The following is a 21,790-nucleotide window of genomic DNA, read 5'->3' as shown; positions in this document are numbered from 1 at the left end:
GGCAGAGGGTTTTATGGAAGGCAGAAGGGACAGGAAGCCTGGTTGATGGTTATATGAAGGATGTTTCAATGCAATGCCTCTGAGCTAACTGGAAAAAAATGGTTGTAGCAAGTCAATAAACAGAGATCAGATTGTTTGTTGCATACAATACAATCTACTTTAAGTACTGTCATTTCATTCCACTCTGGGACTGTTTTATATATATACTTCTATTGATCAGGATACATAACTGGCATGCAGTCATTACTTCCATTATTTGCATACATTTGAAAGGTGCATGCCTTTCTCTTATATGTACTATTTAGATGTGTGTGATTTTCACCCCCAGATTTCTCATCAGCCGCTGATCAATGCAAGGATTGTTTGTTGTGGTGTGTCTTCAAGTCATTTCCAACTTATGGCAACCCTAACGGGGAATTTATCATGGTTTTTTGAAGGGCAAGTTTCTTCACAAGGGGTTTGCAATTGCCATTCTTTGAGATTGAAAGAGTGTGACTTGCCCAAGGTTTCCAGAAGTCTGAGACAGTCTGAGATGTTAATACCGAAACAAGCTCATGCAAGCTTGGACTGAAACCAGATTCCTCCCACATCGCTATTCAAAGGCCTAAATGCCAGATCTTGGAAGCTAAGCAGGGTCAGCTCTAGTTGGTACTTGGATAAGGTATCACCAATGAATACCAGGCGCTGTAGGCTATATTTCAGAGGAAGGAACTAGCAAAACCATCTCTGAGGATCCCTTGTGTAAAAACCTTATTAAATTAATGGGCAGAATGCAAAGATACAGCCTTGTTGGTCTGATTTGCAGGCTGTATTTGTTGGGAGTGAGTTGACAAAGGCTAAAGAGAAGGTGGAGCAAAGCATTAATGGAAACCCCCCAGATTATGTCATCCTGACACCAATTTGTAGCCTTCCTTCATTATTTAGTGCTCTTCTGATGAAATGCCAGCTACCTCTGGGAGGGTGAGTTTGAGGTCAGTGGATTATGAACTGCAAGTGAACCGGTTCCCAGCATCCATGCGCAATGCCAGAGGAGATGGGGGGAGCATGTAAAGTAGGAAATGCAACAGACACCCATCCCGCTTCTTTGGCAACAAGGGACACAATGCACAGGCAAGTTCTCCAATGCAATCCTTATGCTGGGGCTCGGTGTACGCTGCAAGAGAGGATGCAGTGGGTCCGCTGTAACCACAGATTCAACCACCCATGGCTTGAAACTAGCCAATTCCAAAATGCACAATGATTTGCCATTTTGTGGCTGGTTGACCCTGGGCAGATCCCACTTCAGATCCCAGAAGCCTCAGCCTTTTTGGTAAATGATATGAGATCCTGGAAAGTGGTCCAAAACACCTGGGCCTCATTCCCAATTACAAATAAATCAGATTGTGGTCTGAATCGATGGATCAATTCGACAGTGGAGCGTGGTTCATGCTACATTTGCCCTGATTGCATTTCCCCCCCTGTAAAATAATCCACTTGTCATTCACATCAACAAATGAATCAATTCAAGATGGACCCGCTTCAGCCGACTGGAGGACAAATTTAAATCGCATCTCATTCACACTTGTATGGAATCGATTTGTCAAAAAAGACGGCATGAAAAATCAGCACCAAAAAGACGCACATTAAATGGGTCTAGTGCATGGCCCTCCTCACCAAACCACTTCAGCGATTCCGTTCAAGTGCGAACCAGGGTCATTTAAACCACTTCAGACCAGTTTGCAAACTGGTTTAAAACGTAGTGGGAACAAGTCCCTGGAAGGCCAGAGTTTGGGAGTCACTGCATAGTCCAGACCATTGCCTGGCTGTTCTCTCTAGTCTGCTTCCATCCCCTGAAGACTGCTAGCATCTCTCTCTCTCTCTCTCCCTCCCTCCCTTCCAGGAAAGAAAGAAGGAGGGCATGGCTGGATTGCTGATCTGAGAGAGTGCGCCCATGTGCTGTAGGCGGGCAGGAGAGGCGGCACAAAGAGGCTGGCTTTGCCTGGGCACAGAGAGACCCAGGAGTAGGAGGAGAGACCTGTCAGCTCTCCCAACCTGTGCTGCTTCTTTGCCTAAAGCTCGACAGGTAAGAATTTTGCAAATTCCTGCAAAGTAGTGGTAGATCGCTTTAGGAAGAAGCATGTTGCAAGGATGGGCTAAGTTTATGATTTTAGTCCATAAAGGAGTGGGTTTTTTTAAAAAATTAAGAACTTTTTTTTTTAACCTAGTGCATGTTCAAAAAAGAAAAGATGCCCAGTTTGACTTTTGGAAAGGCTGCCACTTTGCTTTTCCTTGTTTTCTTCTCTGTGCTCCAGAGGCTGGAGTGCATTATGGTGAGCGCTTAAGGTGGCACAGAAGAAAATTTAGGTTTGTTCAATATTCAGATAAGTAATGTTTACAATTATTTAAATCTCAATAAATAGACAATTTCTTTACTTGGGGAGGAATAGAGGGTCTCTCTGAATAGTGGAAGCATCTTACAGTGGGGTAATCCACTTAGAAAGGGAAATCCCATCACATCTGCAAAATGACACCTTTATTGCAGCCCATTGTAACTGAAGGCTTGGATTGCCAACTGGGCTTGGACAAATCCTTGCACAATCCTGGCTGAATGTTTCTAGGAGCTTTCTTCCCAAATTTTACTTTGGCCAAACCCTGGGTACAACTTATTCTGCCCATTTGTCATTTCTAATTCACAATTTTCACTCCATGCGTGATGGCGATTCCTGGAGAACTTGAAAGCCTCCTCATTTGCTCAGTCTTAACATATTGATCCATGGGTGGGGGTTAGGTTTTTCCAAATAAACAAAATGGTTGGCTATACCTTTCCCCCCTTCTATTAAAATATTGAATGTTAAGGACTAGATGTTGTGTGATACACACATGTTGCTTAGAAAACATGTAATATTACTAGAAGGGGGAGAACAACTTACAAAACAATGTTGCACCAGGGGGAGGAAATACACATTCAGATTTAATAATTTTCATATTTCCAAGAAATAAAAGATGCCCAGCTTGACTTTTGGAAAGGCTACAAAAAGAGGGGAAATCGCCTTTGCATCCAAGGTCTTTGTTTTCTTTAGAAATGGAATCACATCCACATCTGCTTTTATATCTACATCTGAGAGACTCCCTGAACTTCAAGGAGGGACAGCATGGAAAGGATTGGGTCCTTGTTTTTGGCAACCAGGTTCCAGAAGGAAACCTGTCCAGATCAGGTGCAAACCATCTAATCATTCACTACTAGACTCAGGGTAGGGGATGATAGAGGGTAGAGTCCCAATCTCTGTGCCCACCTTCCCCAATTGCTCTTCTACCTGAATGTAAAGTACTGCCCTCCCTGCCCCATTTCTTGTGCATGTCCTCAGTATGACATCCCTTCAAATCCTTAAACAGGGCTATCATATCCTCTCTTAACCTTCTCTTCTCTGGGCTGAAGACATCCAGAGCTCCCTAAATCACTCCTAAGGTTTCCAGACCTTCCACCATTTTATATGCCCTCCTTTGGACATGCTAGTTTCTGAACATCCTTCATGAATTATGATGCCCAGAACTGGACACAGTATTATTCCAGGTGAGGCCTGACCAAAGGAGAATAGAGTGGCAATATGACTTCCCTTGACCTAGACCCTCTACTACTTCTATTGATGCAGTCTTGTCTTCCATTACATCTGGTCTCCCATCACATATTAGTCTGCTTTGTAGTACTCTCTTCTGCTACATGGAGCACTCTAATACTTCTTCCGAAATCCGTTCCTCTCACAAAGCTTTTCCTTCATCATGTTCCTTCCATCACATCTCCTGCCTTCCTGGAAGGTGCAGAAATGTCTCTCCTCAGTCCCTGTGACATCCCTTTTCAGGTTACCCTGGAAACCCCTTGTATGCCTCTCTTTGTCCACTCCTGGGACCCCAAATGTGTCATGCCCTGTCATTAGCAAGCGTTAGGAAGTGGAAACCGTACCCACTGGAGAAACCTTGCTCCCCCTGGGACCAAAACAACAAGGAAGGCAGGTGGAAAACAACTGGCAGCAAGTGCCCAAGGCTGCTCTTGCCACCCAACCCACAGACCTGGCTGCTGCAGCAAAACAGACCAAGATGGAGAAGAGGCTGGCATGCCCTGTCCCGGCTTGGAGAGCATTCAGGCTCACAGACAGTTTTGGCCATTTGAATGGAAGTGTCGAATGAAACAGTAAGACTGGGTTTGAGACAAAGGTACATACAATGAGCCCTTGGCCTCTGCTGAGGTTTGCTTCTAGGACCCCTCATGGATACCAAAATCCGTGGATGTTCAAGTCCCATTAAATACAATGGCACAGGAAAAAGAGTGTCCAAAAGAAGAGCATGCATTCTGAGTAAGAATCTCCCCTCCCATGAATTTTGTCCTTATTCCCCCCACTTTTTAGCATCACAGTAACATAAAGCTTCACCTGAGCATTTAGAGGTTTAGTTTAAGCATCTGGGGCAGGAGGAAGGAGTAGACAGGCTGAGGCTGTTGTATTTTGGATCAATCATAGAATTGAAAGGGACCCCAAGGGCCCTGATCCAGCCCAACCCCATTCTGCCCTGGAGGAACTCACACTCAAAGCACCCCTGAGAGATGGCCATCCAGCCTCTGTTTAAAAACCTCAGAGGAAGGAGACTCCTCCACACTTCAAGGCAGCCTATTCCACTGTTGAACAGCTATTACTATCAGGAGCCTGAGATGATGTAACTCATTGGAAGATATGATCATGCTTGAGAAAGCAGGAGGCAGTAGGAAAAGATGAAGAATTGCATTGCAGGCGGCTTTTTTCAGTTGAGTTTGCAAGACCTGGGCAGGGCAGTTGATGACTAGAGGTCTCTACTTCGTAGGTCCGTCAGAAGCTGAATTTGCTTTCATGGCAAATAACATAACAAACCGTTATCAAAGCAATGTGATTACAGTAAATAGGTGTGGATGGCTTTCAGTGCTTCATTCCAAAATGCTAGAAATCGTGGAAAGAAAATTCATTTCAGGGTGGCAGGGGTTTGGGGTTGTTTTTTTACCATAGGGGCAATGTCTCCATTTGCCCCCTCTCATCACAGCTGCACCCCAACTCCAGCTGAAGTTATGCAGAGCTGTAAGAGTTTTTGGCCCATGGATTTTGTTCATTTTTGGCCAGGCGGCCGTAATCTTGCCTTGGCTTAAAACTCTGGCCATCCATTCAAGCAAATGCAGTGTGAAATTTGCTGGAACTCAGCCTAAGCTTGGTGCTGGAGAGGAAAGTGCCGCTGGGGACGTCCACCAACCTGCTTCAAGCAGCCATGAGGCACCGAGTGACGTCTCCGTGAATCCCAGAGAGGGATGGAGGCAGACGCAGGCAGCCAGAATCCTGTCCTCCAGCCTCCTGAGTCTCATTTAGGCAGAAGAGGCCTGCCATTCTGGAAAAATGTAAAGGAAGGGCTGTTTGCAATGGATCAAGCCAGCACAGCCTAGATTTACCCTTCTGCTGTTTCTAATCCACTGAGCTGATCATGGCAAAAGCTGAAGAAGAGCTTGTTCCAAGGCAGCAGCAAGTTTGGCGCTGCAATCTCAAAGTTCAAAGTATTCTTTCTTGACTAAGTCTCCAGGCCCCTTCGAAGCAAACAGCGAAAAGAATAAAATACCAGAAACGATATACCATTAAAATAATTAAAATGCAGTGGGTTTCCATCCTTTGAGGACAGGTTGCTTATGTGGAAAAAAGACTCTCATTATGTCTTGCATTGTGTGTATTTCTTCTTCTTTTTAATGAGCATGCTTTTGAATTCTATTGATAGCATCATTATAGTTTATCTTTGGAATGATGCAGTTTTAGCTGTATCCATTTTAATTTGTGTAAGTCGCCTCCGATCCCGGTTCTGGGGAAAAGATAAATGAGCCAGTGTGGTACAGTGGTTTAAGCTTTGGGAGTATGATTCTGGAGACCAAGGTTCGAATTCCCATTTGGCCATGGAAACCCACTAGGTGAACTTAGGCATATCACTCTCTCTCAGCCTCAGAGGACAGCAATGGCAAACCCTCTGTGAAGAAACTTCCCAAGAAAACCTCAGGATAGGTTCACCTTAGGGTTGCCATAAGCTGGAAATGACTTAAATACGCACAACATACATGTACGTATGTAGAAAGAGACAGTGTGGTGTAGTGGTTTGACTGTTGAACTATGAATCTAGAGATTAGGTTTGAAATCCCAGCTCAACCATGAAAACCCAGTCTGACCAAAGCAGCTAAGTTTAATGCCAATGCACTCCTTCCTCCTAAGCCTAACCTTTTCAGACACGAAAAGGTGCTCAGTCTTGTGCTAACCAATGGTTAGGGGTGTTTTTGTTGTTCAGACTTCAGAGTTATTGAGATGTAACAAGACTCAAAATAATGGGTTTAACCACCTTTTGCCAAGCCCATTCTAAATAGCCACAGGTGCCAGGAAAGTTGCATACCTTTACTTTATAACATCTTTCCTTTCTTAGTCTCGGGGGTGTGTTTAGTCTTGGTATGTTTAATAAAGGCCTACAGACAACATCTGTTGATTTTACTCTTGTACTAAACAATACTTTGTGAGCCACCTACAATTACACTGTCATTTCTCCCCATCATCTACAATGACTTTCTTATTTTTCAGGCAACTTCCTTAAAGCAAAAGTCCATTTTCTGAAGCAGTTTGGGGGATCTGTCTTTGTTCCAGGCAGTTGGATCCAAAAAGGGGACAAACCCGCAAGCTGTTGTGAGTGGACCAAAGGAGCCTTGCAAAAACCCACTTTAAAAGCCCAGCGACGGAGCGGCTGAGTTAGAGACAAGAAGTAACCTTCTTTCACTCCATGCTTACTCAGCCGCTTCCCATCCCAAAGGAGGTTCAGAGATGACTGGGGCTTGCTTGTTGCTCTTGCTTCTGAAGTTGTGCCAAGTCCATCCGGAAGAGGAAAGGAAGAATCCTGAAGGTTTCGATGGCAGACAGGAAAGAAACAGTTCTTGGGCAATGCATGAAGACTGGAAACAACGGCTGCCCAAAAGCATCATCATAGGCGTGCGGAAAGGAGGCACGCGGGCCTTGCTGGAGATGCTAAACTTGCACCCGCAGGTGGCAGCTGCCCATTCTGAGGTACATTTCTTCAATGTGGAAGAGAACTACCACAAGGGACTGGACTGGTACCGACAGCAGATGCCAGTTTCAAACCCTGATCAAATCACTGTGGAAAAGACCCCTGCTTACTTCTCTTCTCTCAAGGCCCCCGAGAGGATCCATGCTGTGGACAGCGCTATGAAGCTCCTCCTGATCGTGAGGGATCCTGTGGAAAGGCTGGTGTCCGATTATACCCAGATCCTCCACAACCGCAAGGCGCGCCACAAGCCTTATCAGTCTCTGGAGCAGATCCTCTGGAGAGGCCAGGAACTCAACACCAAGTACAAAGCCATGCAACGCAGCCTCTATGCTCTGCACCTGGCGCAATGGCTGGAGTTCTTCCCTGCGACACAGATACACATTGTAGACGGGGGCAGCCTAATCCGGGAGCCGCTCCCCGAGATGCGCCAAGTGGAACGCTTCTTGGGCCTGGAGCCCTACTTAGGGCCAGACAACTTTTACTTCAACCAGACAAAGGGCTTCTACTGCTTGCAGGCAAGAGGGCTTCAACATTGCCTGGACCAGTCCAAAGGGCGGCCCCATCCCACAATAGACGAATTACTACTGGAACAGCTCTGCACATACTTCAGTGCGCACAACGAGAACTTCTTTGCCATGGTGGGACGGACATTCAACTGGTGCTGAGCCTTGAGGCTCGCTGGGGTACTCAGATACTGACTGAGATCCAATAACTGGGGAATGAGCCTCCAATGAGTTTAGGAAAAGGACCAAAGTAAAAGGACATCAAAGGAGCTGTAAACTGAGTTTTACTATTATTGCACTCAGCAATATATAAGTTTACAGGAAAATATCAGAAAAATAGCTTATATATTGAGAAATGCCCAAGACAGAACTTTTCACCATTATTGAGGGGCACTTTTCTCAAACCCAACAGCAAGTAAGACTACGTCCTCTAGAAATGTGTGCCCAAAAGGTGCTACAGAAGATTCAGCTGATTACTGCTCAGCAATTGTGTGATGGGTCCAAAACAAAAGATAAAAAGCCACCTGCCCTTAGTATAACCTTGCCCCCCCCCCCCCTGTATTGCCATAGAACACAAACTGTTTCCAGGATCTAAATCCCAACCTTTCTGTTCCATCCACTTCATCTGCTATACCTGAAATCTGAGGGATTCTACTTGCCTTCAGCAGAGGGCAGCATGTCCCCATTTGATAAAAGTGCTGCAGTACTCCATTGAGATCTAGCTTGTTGAACTGAATACTGTAAAACAGAATCCACCCCTCTCCTATTACAAACAAATGAAGTTGCCTTAAAGAACCAGGCCACTGGTCCAACCAGCTCAGTCGGCGCTTACTAGCAGAGGCTCTCAGGGTCATAAGCGGACTTCCTTTCCAGCCAAAGAACAGAATTTTGTAAAATTAGAACATGGGATTTCCTGTTCCATAGACAGAATGTTTACTTAAGAATATAGCATTATAAGCTCAGGGTACGATCCTCTTGTCACACACATAACCAAGCAGGGACACTAAGACTGCACACCAAAGCACAGCACAAATATCCAAAAACCCAAGCAGAGATACTAAAACTTTGGATGCAGACCTGTAGTATTTCTTTGAACACAGAAGATACGAGGAAATATGTGAGAACCTGGATCCTGCAGCAGCCCATTACAGTTGTAACTGCTTCTGTGGAAACCCATTCATTTCATCTCCTTAACCCTGTCACCTTTTGGTGTAGAAAACATAAATGCAACTGCGACAGGTGTAAGGCTGGACCAGGCTGAAGATACACAGAGAAGGGCCCAGAATTTTGAATTCATATGTAAAGGGCACACGTTATCCCTGAAGTCTACTTTAGAAAGACAAAGTCCTCCGCCCCCCCCCCCCCCCCCCCAAATTCTCTATTGCTCAATTTTAAATGCAAACACAGTAGTCCTTTGTGGCAGTGGTTAAGCAGACTGAAGCACTGTGTATCTAGAAACCTCAAAATTAGTTCTCTTCAGTTCCTAACAGAAATGGAGACCAATTCTTCACTCATTTATCCCCTCTGAATGATCCATATACATGACCACAAGTCTTCTTTTGCTCTCTGTCATCTTACCTTTTAGGGAAAAAATCCTTAATAGGAATTCATTCACAGATATTTTATCATCCATCGGGGAGAAGAAAGATTTGTAGCAGACTTCATTACTCAAAACTGCTGCTGACTGTTTTAGCTGACAATGCCAAACTAAACATTTTGATAACAGCAGAAACATCCTCTGTCTCCCAGATGTTTATCAATCCAAGTTGTTGAGTTATATAGAAGTGACATTCTCAGCGCCATTAGTCAATAGTCACTATCACTGTAGCATTGTCATTACATTCTATACTACCAATAGTAGGCATTTTCTGCTCTCTGTCACTGTGTAATTCCACCTTGGTAGTGAGAGGAAATCTAAAAATAAAGCATGGAGTAAACTAGGCCCTATTTGCTTGTTTATCTGGTTATCACATTCATGGCATCACATAAATCTGTATAGTCAGACGCCTGTCCAGACTACCACTCACCTCAGGATCAGGACTTATCACCTCAAATTCCAGTCTATGTTGACAAAGCTACTCTATCTCACCTGTCTAAGCTATTTCTTGCTTTATTCGTCAACTTGACAGTAGAGTTAAAATGGACCTTTCTTAGAGGAAGAATAAATTCCACAGGAATACAAGGTAGCTATCCAAACTAGTAGGAACTGGAAAAACAACTGTAGCCTAATTGAAAAAGGTCTTTTTGCTTCCTAAAACAGTCTTGCTTAAGGGTTGCAATGGGGAGAAGGCAAAGCAATTCTTTACATCAGTTTCACACTGAAACCATAACTCGGAGTGTTTGTACAGATTTACTTGAGAAGAGATACAGGCATACCTGGAAGATGCTCAAGCAAACACAGGTTTATAACATTCGATGTCCTTCTGCCATTATGGCCTGTTCAGCATTCTGTCTCAAACTGTATTGTATGAAGCAGACTTAACCACAGTGGAAAGAATATTAGTTCTCAGGCCTTACTCTTGTGCAGTCAGCTTATGAACTGCTACCCAGCACTCAGATCACCTGCCCAGTATAAACCTGGGCATCCTTGCTAGTTCAGCATTCTTGTTACAGAAAATCTTGTTCATTACATTGAAACAATCAGTGGCAATTGTGCTGGGTCAAGAACACAGCAAATTCAATGTAAAGGCACCAACCACAGGCAAACCACCAGCTGTGAGCAGCAAAACATGCTGTTGGGCATTCTTTGCTATTATTTACATGGCTATATCTTTACATGAGAGCCCTGGCATTTCCATTTCATACATGAGAAAGCGAGCTGAAGGCAAGCTAAAACAGTATTTTAAAGCTGCATTATTAAAACTGTATACTCTTAGGTAGTGACCTCCTGATATGGCTACCACAATGTCAATCAACAGGCAAGAGAAAAACAAATTTAACCATGAATGTGGCCACATTAAAGTCTAAATCTATCAAGTTTATTTTAAAAATATTAATAGGATTTTAAGGCATCAGCCTTTTTACTTCACTGACTTTTAAACACCAGAATGACACACAAAAACAAGTTTTGTAAAAAATGGTTTTATCAGTTCCATTTTTGTATAAAACACATGGGAGAAACCTAGCCAATCAACACACAAATTGCTGCCACATAACAAGGTACTGTTTTTTGTGTCAAACTTTGAATCTAAAGAACATACAAATGTTTTAAGTCTACAGTCAATTGTCTATACTCTTCCATTTAACTATGTTTTTAAAAAATTCCACATATCCCCATTTTTCTTCTGTCCCAGTTACAGTACAATGACAGGGAGGAAGAGGGCTGCTTAAAATTCCTCTCTATGCAGTTTTCTGCTGTCCCTTCTTTCCAATCAGAGACTTGTGGATGTGAGGAATTACACCTGAAAAGAGAACAACAGATTAGAATGTAGGCAAAATTGCAGTTTAATATTCACAAGCCATCTGCATCAGTATTCACTCGGCTGTGGAGCTATGCAGCGCTTTGCAGCAGTATTCACTCCCCCTTTGACTATTCTCCTTTGAGGGGAAAAATCTGGATTTCCTCTCAGCTTAGATTTCCCTCAAGGCACCAAGAAAGAGCTGACAATTACTGGGACATAACTGAAGTGACACTTTTAATTCTGGTAATGTAATGTATATGCCTTCAAGTCATCTATTGACTTATATAGCATGGATTTCATAGGGTTTTCTTGGGCAAGAACTATTCAGAGGTGGTTTGCCATTGCCTTCCTCTGAATCCAGCCTACAGCATCTGATATTCCCTGGAGGTTTCCCTTTCAATCTAGTTCTGGAGCCCTAATAAGAAAATTATTTTTCAAGATGAAAGATGTTAATGAAGGATGAAATATCTTTGAAAAAATTTAGAGAGTAGAAAAAAAAAAACACTTTTGTGAGATTTCTGTCAAGATCAGCACCATTTGGAAGCAAGCAGCTGCTTAATAAATTAGCATATTTCAAAAGAGAAACACCCGATTTAGCAAGAACTGCAGCAATGACAAAGGCTCATCGCTCGCTATTATCAAAGCTCTTTCTAGATAAGTGAAATAAAAACCTTGGTTAATAAATATGTTCAATAACCTTTACAGAATGCACCTCACTCATTGCAGCTGTTATCCCAATCTAGCCACCTCAGAAGCACAGACACTACATACCTCCACCAGCAATGGTAGCTTTAATAAGGGAATCCAATTCCTCATCACCACGAATAGCAAGCTGCAAATGACGAGGAGTGATACGTTTTACTTTGAGATCCTTGGAGGCATTACCTGCCAATTCCAAAACCTGTTGGGAAAGTTTCAGTCCTTATTAAATAATTATCCATGCATTTCACATCACCCTTCCTTAATTTCTGCAAACTCTATGCTCATACATTTAGGCCAGGGAAAACATTCCTCCTACAACTACTTCTTCACAATGTTATATGTGTAATATCACTGCTGTAACTTACATGAGCAATGAACTTGTCATAAAACGACAAACTTGTTTCTGCATGTAATAAATACACACACACACACATCCCTCCAAGCTGGAGAGGAAATACCATCCAGAAAATATGGCCTGATACAGACTGCCAAAATAAAGCTTCTTTGGGTCTCTTTGGAGGTATGCTATTTAAATGATGCATGGGTGCTAAGAGTCCGGAGGTCTCACCAAAGCCACACTCCAGTCCTAAGCATTGAGTGCAGCTTTGGTGCAGCTTCTGGATTCTTTGGATGCATGCATCATTTAAATAGCATGCCTCCAAAGAGACCCGAAGCAGCTTTATTTTGGCAGTCTGTAACCGGCCTATGTTAGCCATTAAAGTTCTTGCAATATTATCTGATCCAAACAAGTAATCAACAGCTTTTAAAGAAAGTAGGAATAGCGAGGTTATGCTACTCTACATAGAGAAAAAAATAATACCTCATCAAGGCCCAGGATTATCTGACAATAATGCTTTGCAAAACCTACCTCAGCAGTAAGGTATTCGAGAATTGCAGCACTGTACACGGCAGCTGTAGCCCCAACCCGTCCGTGGCTTGTGGTGCGAGTCTTCAAGTGTCTATGAATACGACCCACTGGGAACTGCAAGTAGAAGGACCTGTTCAGCATGCATGATCTGAGCCAACTATGAAAGACTGCTTTGCAAAGGATGACCGTCTCTATCAGTGAACTGTTTCCAGAGGGAGAAACGGTATGTAATACTGACATCTCTGTTAGTGCTACTGTCAGGATCCGAGTGAGTTTTAACAGTACAGGTCAACCAAGTGCCAAGTCATACAAAGTCTTTGTACTGTAATGTGTCGAACTGGAAGTGGAAAGAAGGTGAGGATAATGTGTTTTCAATAGACTTTTATACCCCATAGCTCCCTGGGGCCAGACCTACCGCTCATACTGGAAAAACAGCACTGACCGCAATGGAACCACTCATTAATAGAAAAATCTTTCAAGCTCTCTAGAAAACAGCTTACCGTGTTTCATAAAGTATATGGTACTACAGCCTCCCTTGTCCAAAATGCTTGGGACCAGAAGTGTTTTGGACTTTGGAGCTTTTGGAAATGTGGAATAGTGTATATACACAATGGAGATGGGACCCAAGTCTAAACATGAAATTCATTTATATTTTCTACACATCTTATATTACAGCACATTGGACAGGGATATCCCACCCAAGAAAAATACGAGAACCAATTCTGAAGTTTTTTGGCACCAAGTGAAGATTCCCTCCAACCGCACCAAAGCATCCCAGGGCATAGAGGACAGCTGGTTTCTGACCAGTTTTATAACTCTAATGGATCTTGGTTAGTTTTTGCTACAGCTTCTGATTTTCAGTTTGAAATGTTTTTGTTCTTGTGTGCTACTCTGACTGGTCTGTTAGTGAAAGATGGATTATGAGCCGGACACCTGCCCAAAAGAAGCTTGGGAGGGCACCAGTTTGTAGAAGGCTGACTTAAAGACTGCCTAGCTCCATGGAGCCAAGCAAATCAATATGTGAAGAGGGGCCCTTTTTATAGCACAAGAAGAGCTCTGGGTCATTCAAGAAAGAGGGAAAGAAGACACTTAAGGTCTTAACTTGTTAAGAATTATAATAAAGTTTTAAATAAAGCAGCTTAAGATGAGACCCTACTGAGTGTTCAACTGAAGAACAGACTTAAGAACAAGAGAAGACAACCCACCATAGTGTTAATTAAAGATGAAACAATGTTGCATGCAAAGAATAGAAGAAACCAAATCCCCAAATTTAAGAGGGAGATAGTGCCAGGAGAATAGTGGGATATGAAAGACAAACAAACAGACTTATCTGAAAGAAGAAATTAAACCTACCTGGAGTCCAGCTCTTTGTGAGCGGGACACTGCCTTTGCCTTGGCCTTTCCACTGTCCTTGCCAGCTTTGCCTCCAGCCTAAATGACAAAACAAGAGATGAGTTGGGTCTACTGCTTAACAGATCAGGTTGCAGGAGGAACAACAAATTCAAAACTGTTATTTTGTCGCCATTTAAAAAAATAATAATTGTTCCAGGGCTAGGATTCGGTAGTAACACATCTCCTCCTCCCAATAAAAAGGCACCAAATGTCACCGCAAGACTCTACCAAGTTTCTACAGACCCCACCTGAGTGTTAGAGCATTCATGAACCCAACCCCCGTTCTACAGCAAATAAAGCTAACCATTTAAATTGTCCATACAGATGTAAATAATCTGGGCGTCTCCATCCTAAGGCAAAACTGTAGCGTTAGTGAGATGACATCATATGACCTGAAGAGCAAACCCAAGAACAGCTTTCATTCCAAGTGCACTTGCCTGGACAAAGTTATATACTTCCTGTGTCACATGGGGCCCATATAGATGTATGAGGGACAACCTGATCCTATAGATCTAACCTAGCTACAAAGCTGAAAATACAAACACTATTATTGTAACTAATGCAGAGTTGCCTAAACCAGTGTAAAAGCTCTCCCAGAGAAGGATTGGACAGTAACCCTGTCCTTTCTCCACTTTTGAAAGCACTATTACAGACAGAACAGTTTCAGCGCAGAATAATGCTAACTATAAACATGATCAGTTTTAGAACCTCAGTACTACTTAAATAGTACTTAAAGAAACTCAGATCAATCATAGAATCAAGATTTTTAGAACTATTTGTATGATGGCTCTTCAGCACCGGGAACTATCCTTCATCTATTGATACAGGAGATGCAAACATGGCACAGATATCTTTGGCAGCACTAGAGGTCTTTCCCTAGAGATTATTATCATTTGAATTATGACAGGCCAGATTTCTGTGTCCCAGGATTTCAGAAGCACTCAGGTTGCCACATGATTCAAGACTACAACCTTCAGTAACCATTTCTTGAAAAGGTAGAATAGTCCTGCATCCACCAAAGTAATACGGGATTTCAGTATGGCTTCAGCCCAGTATCCTACATCTGCTACAACAAGCTATTCAAAATCAACAGAGGCGTGGTAGGAATATTTGCATGCTTTATAAGCACTTCCTTGCAGGCTTTGGATAGGGATAGGTGTGGCATGTAAACATGAAGGGATTGGGGGGTCTTGCCCACTGCCTTGGCATTGCAGCTGCATTATAGTTTTGTGGTATCATTTCTTAAAGATAGAGGCTCAGGCTTCCTGGAAAATGCTTCTTAGGAAACATATATTTCACCATGTGGTAACATGCTATTTCTGTGTTGATGTCTCCAAATCATCTTTGACTTATGGCGATCCTAAGGCCAGAACCTTATCATAGGGTTTTCTTGGAAAGTCTCTCCAGTGGGTCTTTGCCATTGCCATCCTCTGAGGCTGAGAGTCTGTGACTTGCCCAAGGTTTTTATGGTTGATCTGGGAATCAAACCCTGGTCTCTAGAGTCAAGGTGGCTGTTGTGGAAGAAAGGGATTTTAAGAGGAGGCTAGAAAGGGAGACAGCTGAATTGGGCTACACTGCAAGCGCCAACCAACATAGTTCTGTACAGAGGTAATGACTTTCTAGCAAGTGACACATATTGATATGCTTGTCTCCACTGCAGTCCTATGTGCACAACCAGTCTTCTCTAGGAGAGCTCCTTGTTCTGCTTTCTAACAAGGTTTGGCTTGTTTCTGCAGCACCTGCAAGACTAAGACTTTCCCTGCTTATCTCTGCATGCATGCAAAACCTATCACACTCATTGATCCCTTTAAGTACTCTTTATAACCACCATTAAGACAGTGCTTGTCACATCATTAACTCACTTAGTGTCCTCCCCCCAGTTGACACAACTGTCTACATTCAGAGGCTTGATCTAAAGAAGTGGACTGCAGCCTACAAAAAACCTGATGCTGAGATGAATTAATAAGATTTAAAGACTCCTCACTCTTGTAATAACAGGAGAGCACCAGTCCTTTAAAACCAGAATAACTGCGGTGTAGACATTTAAAAGCTTTCCCACTGAGAAAACAAATTCCATGGGTCTTGTTCTGTTTGAAATGATATATGGACTTGTTCAATTAACATAAGTGCATAAGCTTCATCTTTATTGTTATAGTTCAAAAAAGTAAAGTTTACTGGATGCATATGACAGTTTATTTACTACTAGATGTCCCAACACAAGGGTGAGTATGAAGTAGATTGGGATGGATAGGTGATTTACTTAAGGTACCAGAATGTCCGATTCCCAATGGCTTAACAATAGCAAGAAAATGCCCTTTTTCTATGCCAAACTAGACTGCTGAAATACAAGAAAGCTGTTGTTGGGGAGAGAGCATGAGTGGATTTGTGTTCATGCTCTTGTTCTGGGAACAGGCTTCTGAGCAGAGCTTGCGTTAAGAGGCACTTTGTTTTGCATTTCTATGTCTGGCTTCTTAAGCCACCCTCTTGCACCTGGGTCTAGCTGGCAGACCTTTCTTTATTGGGGGGGGGGGGTCTGGAATAAAATGAACTAGATTCTATAAGCCTAAAAGTGTCCCCCCCCCCCCCCCCAAAATCCCAAAGCTGGCTCAAAGACTTGATTCTGCAACTTGAATCAAGGGAGTTTTAACACCTGAAAAGCAGTTATTTAGTTATTTATGTCTGGAATGTTAAAGTGTCAGATTCAATAGGTTATAAAAGCTTGTCTCAGTTATGAGTCCTGTCCAGTTATGCTCAGATATTCAACTAGCCACTTAACCCTAGCATCAGCTACACCTCAAAAGAGAAGTCCTGAGTTGGAAGGTCAGCTGTGCCATGCTGGCTCTCCCTGGAGTAAGTTAAGAGGCTGGACAGACAGCATGGATGACCGCCAAGGCTGCCTTTCTATGCAGAGGGGCCTTGAGCTCTGATGGGGAGGAAAGCCTGGCAAAGTGTTTCACCCAGAAGTGTTACCACAGCTATAAAAACCCTGGCCCTCAGGAAGAAATCGGTTCTATGATGTACCTAAGACAGTGCTTGCATTCCTCTTCCAGGAGGTGAACTTGAAGTGCATTTCAGTGAGTTCAGGGGGGGACTTATGCGGAGGATTGCAGTTTTAGGGTTGTTTGCCTGAAGCCTTTCCTACATCAGTTCATAGCCTCATTATGTACAACTCTATCCTTCTTGCAATTCATCTACACCTTTAAATACCAAATCTTGTCACCTGACATAAGTCAAGCCTTAACTGTCCTACATCTAGCCTAACTACAAACTTTGCAGAGGTTTGTTTAAGTTTCCGGAAAGAGAAAACTAAGAGGGTAAACAAAACTGGCTGTAGATGAGGCACATCAACAATAAGAAACAACCGTTTCCCTATTAAGGCAATGCAGCTAAGCCAAGCAAGTGCTGAAATTCTAGAGCTTCTTGCTTTGCTCCTGTCAGGCATCTACGTCAAACTTTCATCAACTGGATAATGGAGTAAATATTAGCAAGACTTACACACCAAAAATAGTTTACAGATACAGTATAGCCTGTCTGTGGTGCCAACTTTATCTTTATTTGCCTGCCTCTGTACCAGCTCTTCCAGATAAGACCCACAACAGGGATAACCATATTGTAAGAACTATTCAGCTAAAATATCTCCCAAATTATATGGCATTAGACTATTATACCAAAGACAACAATATCTATCAGCTCTATCCATGGTACCAATCTGATTCACTGCTTTTAGAACCTGCAATACTGCATTCGGCTGCATCTGCCACTTCCTAAGTTCTTCAAGAAGTAGTGAAATGTGCCAGAACAAAACGCATCTTCCAAACAGTCCTCTGGAGTTCTCTGCAAGGCTCTCTAGGAATTGTTCCTAGGACGACATTTATAAACCAAGTCAAGATGCGTAAAAACTCACCATGACATTAGGCTTATGCGGCATACCATCAAGCAAGACCTTAACCATGTTTCACATGCAAGCCACATTTCTTAGAACTCAATGAAGTCAAAAGTCAAGCAACTTCAAACTTAGACAATAAACACAGAGCCATAAAATGAGATTTTAATTTATTTTCAAGCGATAAATGGGAGCGCTAATCAGAAAACCCCCTCGGCATCACTTCATTGGGATAGTTACTGTTGGAAGTTTGTTACAACATTCATATACTTGCAGAAAAAGGCCTACCTCACCTCCAGCTACAAAAGTTTAGAAGTATACCTTGTATCCTTCTTGGCTGTTCTATGGCCATAAATAAATATCTTTGAACAAATTAGTTGCCGTTGATTTTCAATACATGGAGAACAAAGTCATTTGAGGACAGGAGCAGGAACAAGGTTCCAACTCCAGATGAGTTCAACTACTGGAAACTCTTCCCTCAAGAAGGACAAACAAGGAAAGCATTAAGAGAATCGATGTTTGGAAAAATCAGGTTTGTCACAAAACAGAGCTGCAGCCACAAAATCTGTCAAGACCAAGAGCGTTTTCAGGAGTGGAGGCCTTTAGTTTGGGACGGTGGCTGACAGCTTAGGATGCAAGGCAGAAGGCAGCAGCCCCATCTTTGAGTGAATGTCAGAGGTAAGCTTTACTTGAAAGTGAGTTCTACCTGGTGCATACTGTGTGCCTTCACGCTGTTCCCAACCGATGGCAAACCTCTCATGGGGTTTCCTTGGCAGGATTTGTTCAGAGGTGGTTCACCATTGCCTTCCCCTGAGGCTGAGAGCAAGTGACCTGCCCAAGGTCAGCCAGTGGGTTTCCATGGCTGTATGGACATTCGAACCCAGGTTGCCAAACTCCTAGCCCAACCACTATGCCATGCTAATAAGGGTGCATGTAATAAGGACTGTAGCTCCCATCCTATGGAATGCTGGGATGTATTCTTTAAGGCTGGTGCCTCACCAATGTACAAATCCCAGAGTTCTGTGAGATGGTGCCATGGCAGTGAAAGTGGTCTCAAACCATATTATTCCTACAGTGACCTCCTAGTAAGTCAACCGGACTAAGGAATGACAGACATCATTTACCCGGAAGCTGCTCCAGGCAAACCAGCTGTTTTAAGTTTACTCCCAAGTCCATGCGCACAGCTTTTCCCCAGTGCATCCGCTGACCAGCCTCTCCAGCATCCCTCGCCCAGTGCCTTGTTGCTCAAAGGGAGGGAGGGAGGGAGGGAAGGAAGGAAGGGACCCTTCTGGCAAGGGCTCCAGGGCTGCCGGGAGTAACAGAATCCTAGAGTTGGAAGGGTCCCAAGAGGTCATCCAGTCCAACCCCATTCTGCCATGCAGGAAGACACCATCCAAGCCCTCCCTCTGAATGATGGCCGTCCAAAGGAGGGCAATCCACCACACTCCAAGGCAGCGTCTTCCACTGTCAAACAGCTTTTATGGTCAGGAAGTAATGTTTAGGTGGAACCTCTCTTCCATTGCTCTGTATCCTGTTCTCTGGACCAGTAGAAAACAAGCTTTCTCCCTCCTCAACATGACAGCCCTCCAAATACTTAAACAGGGCCATCATATCATCCCCTAACCTTCTCTTTTCCAAGCAAAACATTCCCAGAGCTCCCTAAGTCTCTCCTCACAAGGCACGGTTTCCAGACCTTTCACCATTTTAATCACCCTCCTTTGGACACTTTTCAGCTTCTCAACATCCTTCTTGAATTGTGGTGCCCAGAAATGGACACAGTACTATTCCAGGTGAAGCCTGACCAAAGCAGAATAGAGAGGTACTCTGATTTCCTCTAAATCCCAGACTATGACCTTCCAGGTGTTTTGGACTTCAGCTCCCAGAACCACAGACTATTGGTCAAGATGGCTACAGCTCCTGGGCACTGATGTCCAAAACACCTGGAGGACTGGAGTTTGGGGATCACTCATCTAGACACTATCCATCTATCGAGGTATAGACATCTAGCGACGTCTAGAATCGCACTGTTGGCTCATGTTCATCTTGTGGCCTACCAGGACTCTTAGATTCCTACATGTGAGAGGGATGTAGGAGTCCTGGTAGGCAACAAGTTGAATATAAGTCAACAGTGTGAAGCAGCAGCTACAAAGGCCAATGCAATTCTTGGCTGCATCAATAGAAGTATAGCGTCTAGGCCAAGGGAAGTAATAGTGCCACTTTATTCTGATTTGGTCAGGCCTCACCTGGAATAATACTGTGTCCAGTTCTGGGCAATTCAAAAAAGGAGGTTGAGAAACTGGAGCCATGAGTCCAAAGGAGGGTCTGGAAAACATAAGGCCCTATGAAGAGAGACTGAGGGCATTAAGAACCCTAGACTCGCATTGACCTTTGTAGCGGCCACATTGCACTGTTGGCTCATGTTCATCTTGTGGTCTGAAGGAAGAGAGTGGCACTATCCTTTTATTCCTTCCCTCGAAGCAGAAATCCGCGGATGGCAATAAAGCCGCCTTGGCTTGACATTTAGGTACCTGCCTTAACGTTGCTAGGAAATCTCCACCTGGAAGGAGAAGCAGCGCCACAGGCCCAGATGCACCACACAGAGAGCAACCCAAAACACAGCCCAGGAGAAGGAAGCGGCAAAGGCCCTTCGCCTGACAGTGACAGGCGACTCGGGTTTCAACAGGCAAAGAAATGACAGCCCTTGCCCACAGGGACTTTGCCCATAGAGGACCATGAGAGAATACGTGCCCATAGGGAACCACAGAAGGGCTGGAAGAGGCACAAGGGCCATCCAGTCCAGCCCTTTATCATTGGAGGATAGCTGCCCATAGAGAACCAGGGGGAATGGTTGCCCATAGGGAAAGACAGGGCAGTCTCTGAAGATGGCAGCCTCAGACACAGAGCCTGAAAAGCCCCATAAAAACATAGGGGAATAGTTGCCCATAGGGAAGCATTGGGGAATACATAGGGGATCACTAGAGAATCCTTGCCCATAGGGAAACATAGGGAAGCAGTAGTCCATAGGGAAACATTTAACCATAGAGAGCCATAGGAAATCACTGGGGAAGCGTCCCTCTATCTTTCCCTATGGGCAGGCATTCCCCAATGTCCCCTGCAATGGCTCCCTATGGGGCCAGTCCTGTCATTTGTTTAAATGTGTCTTGGCTCAAGGCTATGGAATTCTGGGAGTTGGAGTTCCGCTCTGGGCCCCACGACAAACTCCAACTCCCAGAATCCCATAGCCTTCAGCCGAGGCAATGAAAGCGGTGCCAAACCGGGTTATCTCTGCAGTCTAGATGCAGCCTTTTCCTCCCTCGGAATTTAGGCGGGAACTCCCCCGAAGCTCCCCTCGCCCGGCCATTCCCTGATTTCCGCTCCCGGCTCACCATGGTTCCGCGAGGTCCCGATTCGGAGCTAAAAGGCGCCTCAGAGAAAGTCGAGAGACAATAATAACCCGCCTGAACGCGAGGAGGGAGCCCTGGCCTGCCGCGGCCCAGGCGAGCCAATCAGCGCCAGCCGTGCTAGTTTGAACCTCCCGCCTTGGCCAATCAGGGGGCGCCTTGTTGCTCCCTCGGCTAAGCCACGCCCCTCGGCCCGTTTAACGGCTGTTTTTTTACCCCCGCCAATCACCCCTTCTCCTTTTTTGCACACGGCACGTCAAGAGCGAGTGTGAAGAGGGAGGGATAAGGCGTGGAGTGACAAAGCGCTCGGCCAATAGAAGAGAGGAGGCGTCGTAAAGGAGGCGGTGCTAAAGGAGTGACGGCGCTCTGAGCCAATGAAAAGCGAAGGGAGTTTTCCCGCCCATATTGGCTCCCCCTCCCCCACTTGTTTGTTTGCGCGAAGAGAGAGTGAGGGGAAAAATGGAGTCAATGGCAGATTAATTGGCCTCGTAGAGATAAATGGGTCTTTTAATAAGCTGTGGGCTGCGCTTCCTTGTCACTTTTCCCGTCAAAATTGTGTAAACACACGC

General features: G+C 44.2%; 2 protein-coding genes across 2 annotated transcripts; one reads left to right on the top strand and one right to left on the bottom strand.

Annotated features, from left to right (window-relative positions):
- The first annotated feature begins 6,631 nt into the window (after positions 1-6,631).
- On the top strand, positions 6,632-7,736 carry LOC149306723 (heparan sulfate glucosamine 3-O-sulfotransferase 1-like). Its single transcript, XM_089538425.1, has one exon. The coding sequence runs from the start codon at positions 6,831-6,833 to the stop codon at positions 7,734-7,736; it is 906 nt and encodes a 301-aa protein (XP_089394551.1). The 5' UTR covers positions 6,632-6,830.
- Positions 7,737-10,639: 2,903 nt separating this feature from the next.
- LOC149306722 (histone H2A.V) lies at positions 10,640-21,333 on the bottom strand. Its single transcript, XM_089537733.1, has 5 exons — positions 21,207-21,333; positions 13,899-13,976; positions 12,546-12,659; positions 11,747-11,876; positions 10,640-10,975 (listed from the first exon to the last, which is right to left on the bottom strand). The coding sequence occupies exons 1-5, from the start codon at positions 21,207-21,209 to the stop codon at positions 10,914-10,916; spliced, it is 387 nt and encodes a 128-aa protein (XP_089393859.1). The 5' UTR covers positions 21,210-21,333; the 3' UTR covers positions 10,640-10,913.
- Positions 21,334-21,790: the final 457 nt, after the last annotated feature.

The sequence above is a fragment of the Sceloporus occidentalis genome, unplaced genomic scaffold (genome assembly GCF_023333645.1).
Source record: "Sceloporus occidentalis isolate IW3139 unplaced genomic scaffold, rSceOcc1.0.p SCAF_9, whole genome shotgun sequence".
Lineage (NCBI taxonomy): Eukaryota > Metazoa > Chordata > Lepidosauria > Squamata > Phrynosomatidae > Sceloporus > Sceloporus occidentalis.
The sequence above is the reverse complement of the archived record's forward strand: the minus strand, read 5'-3'. Positions and strand labels throughout refer to the sequence as shown.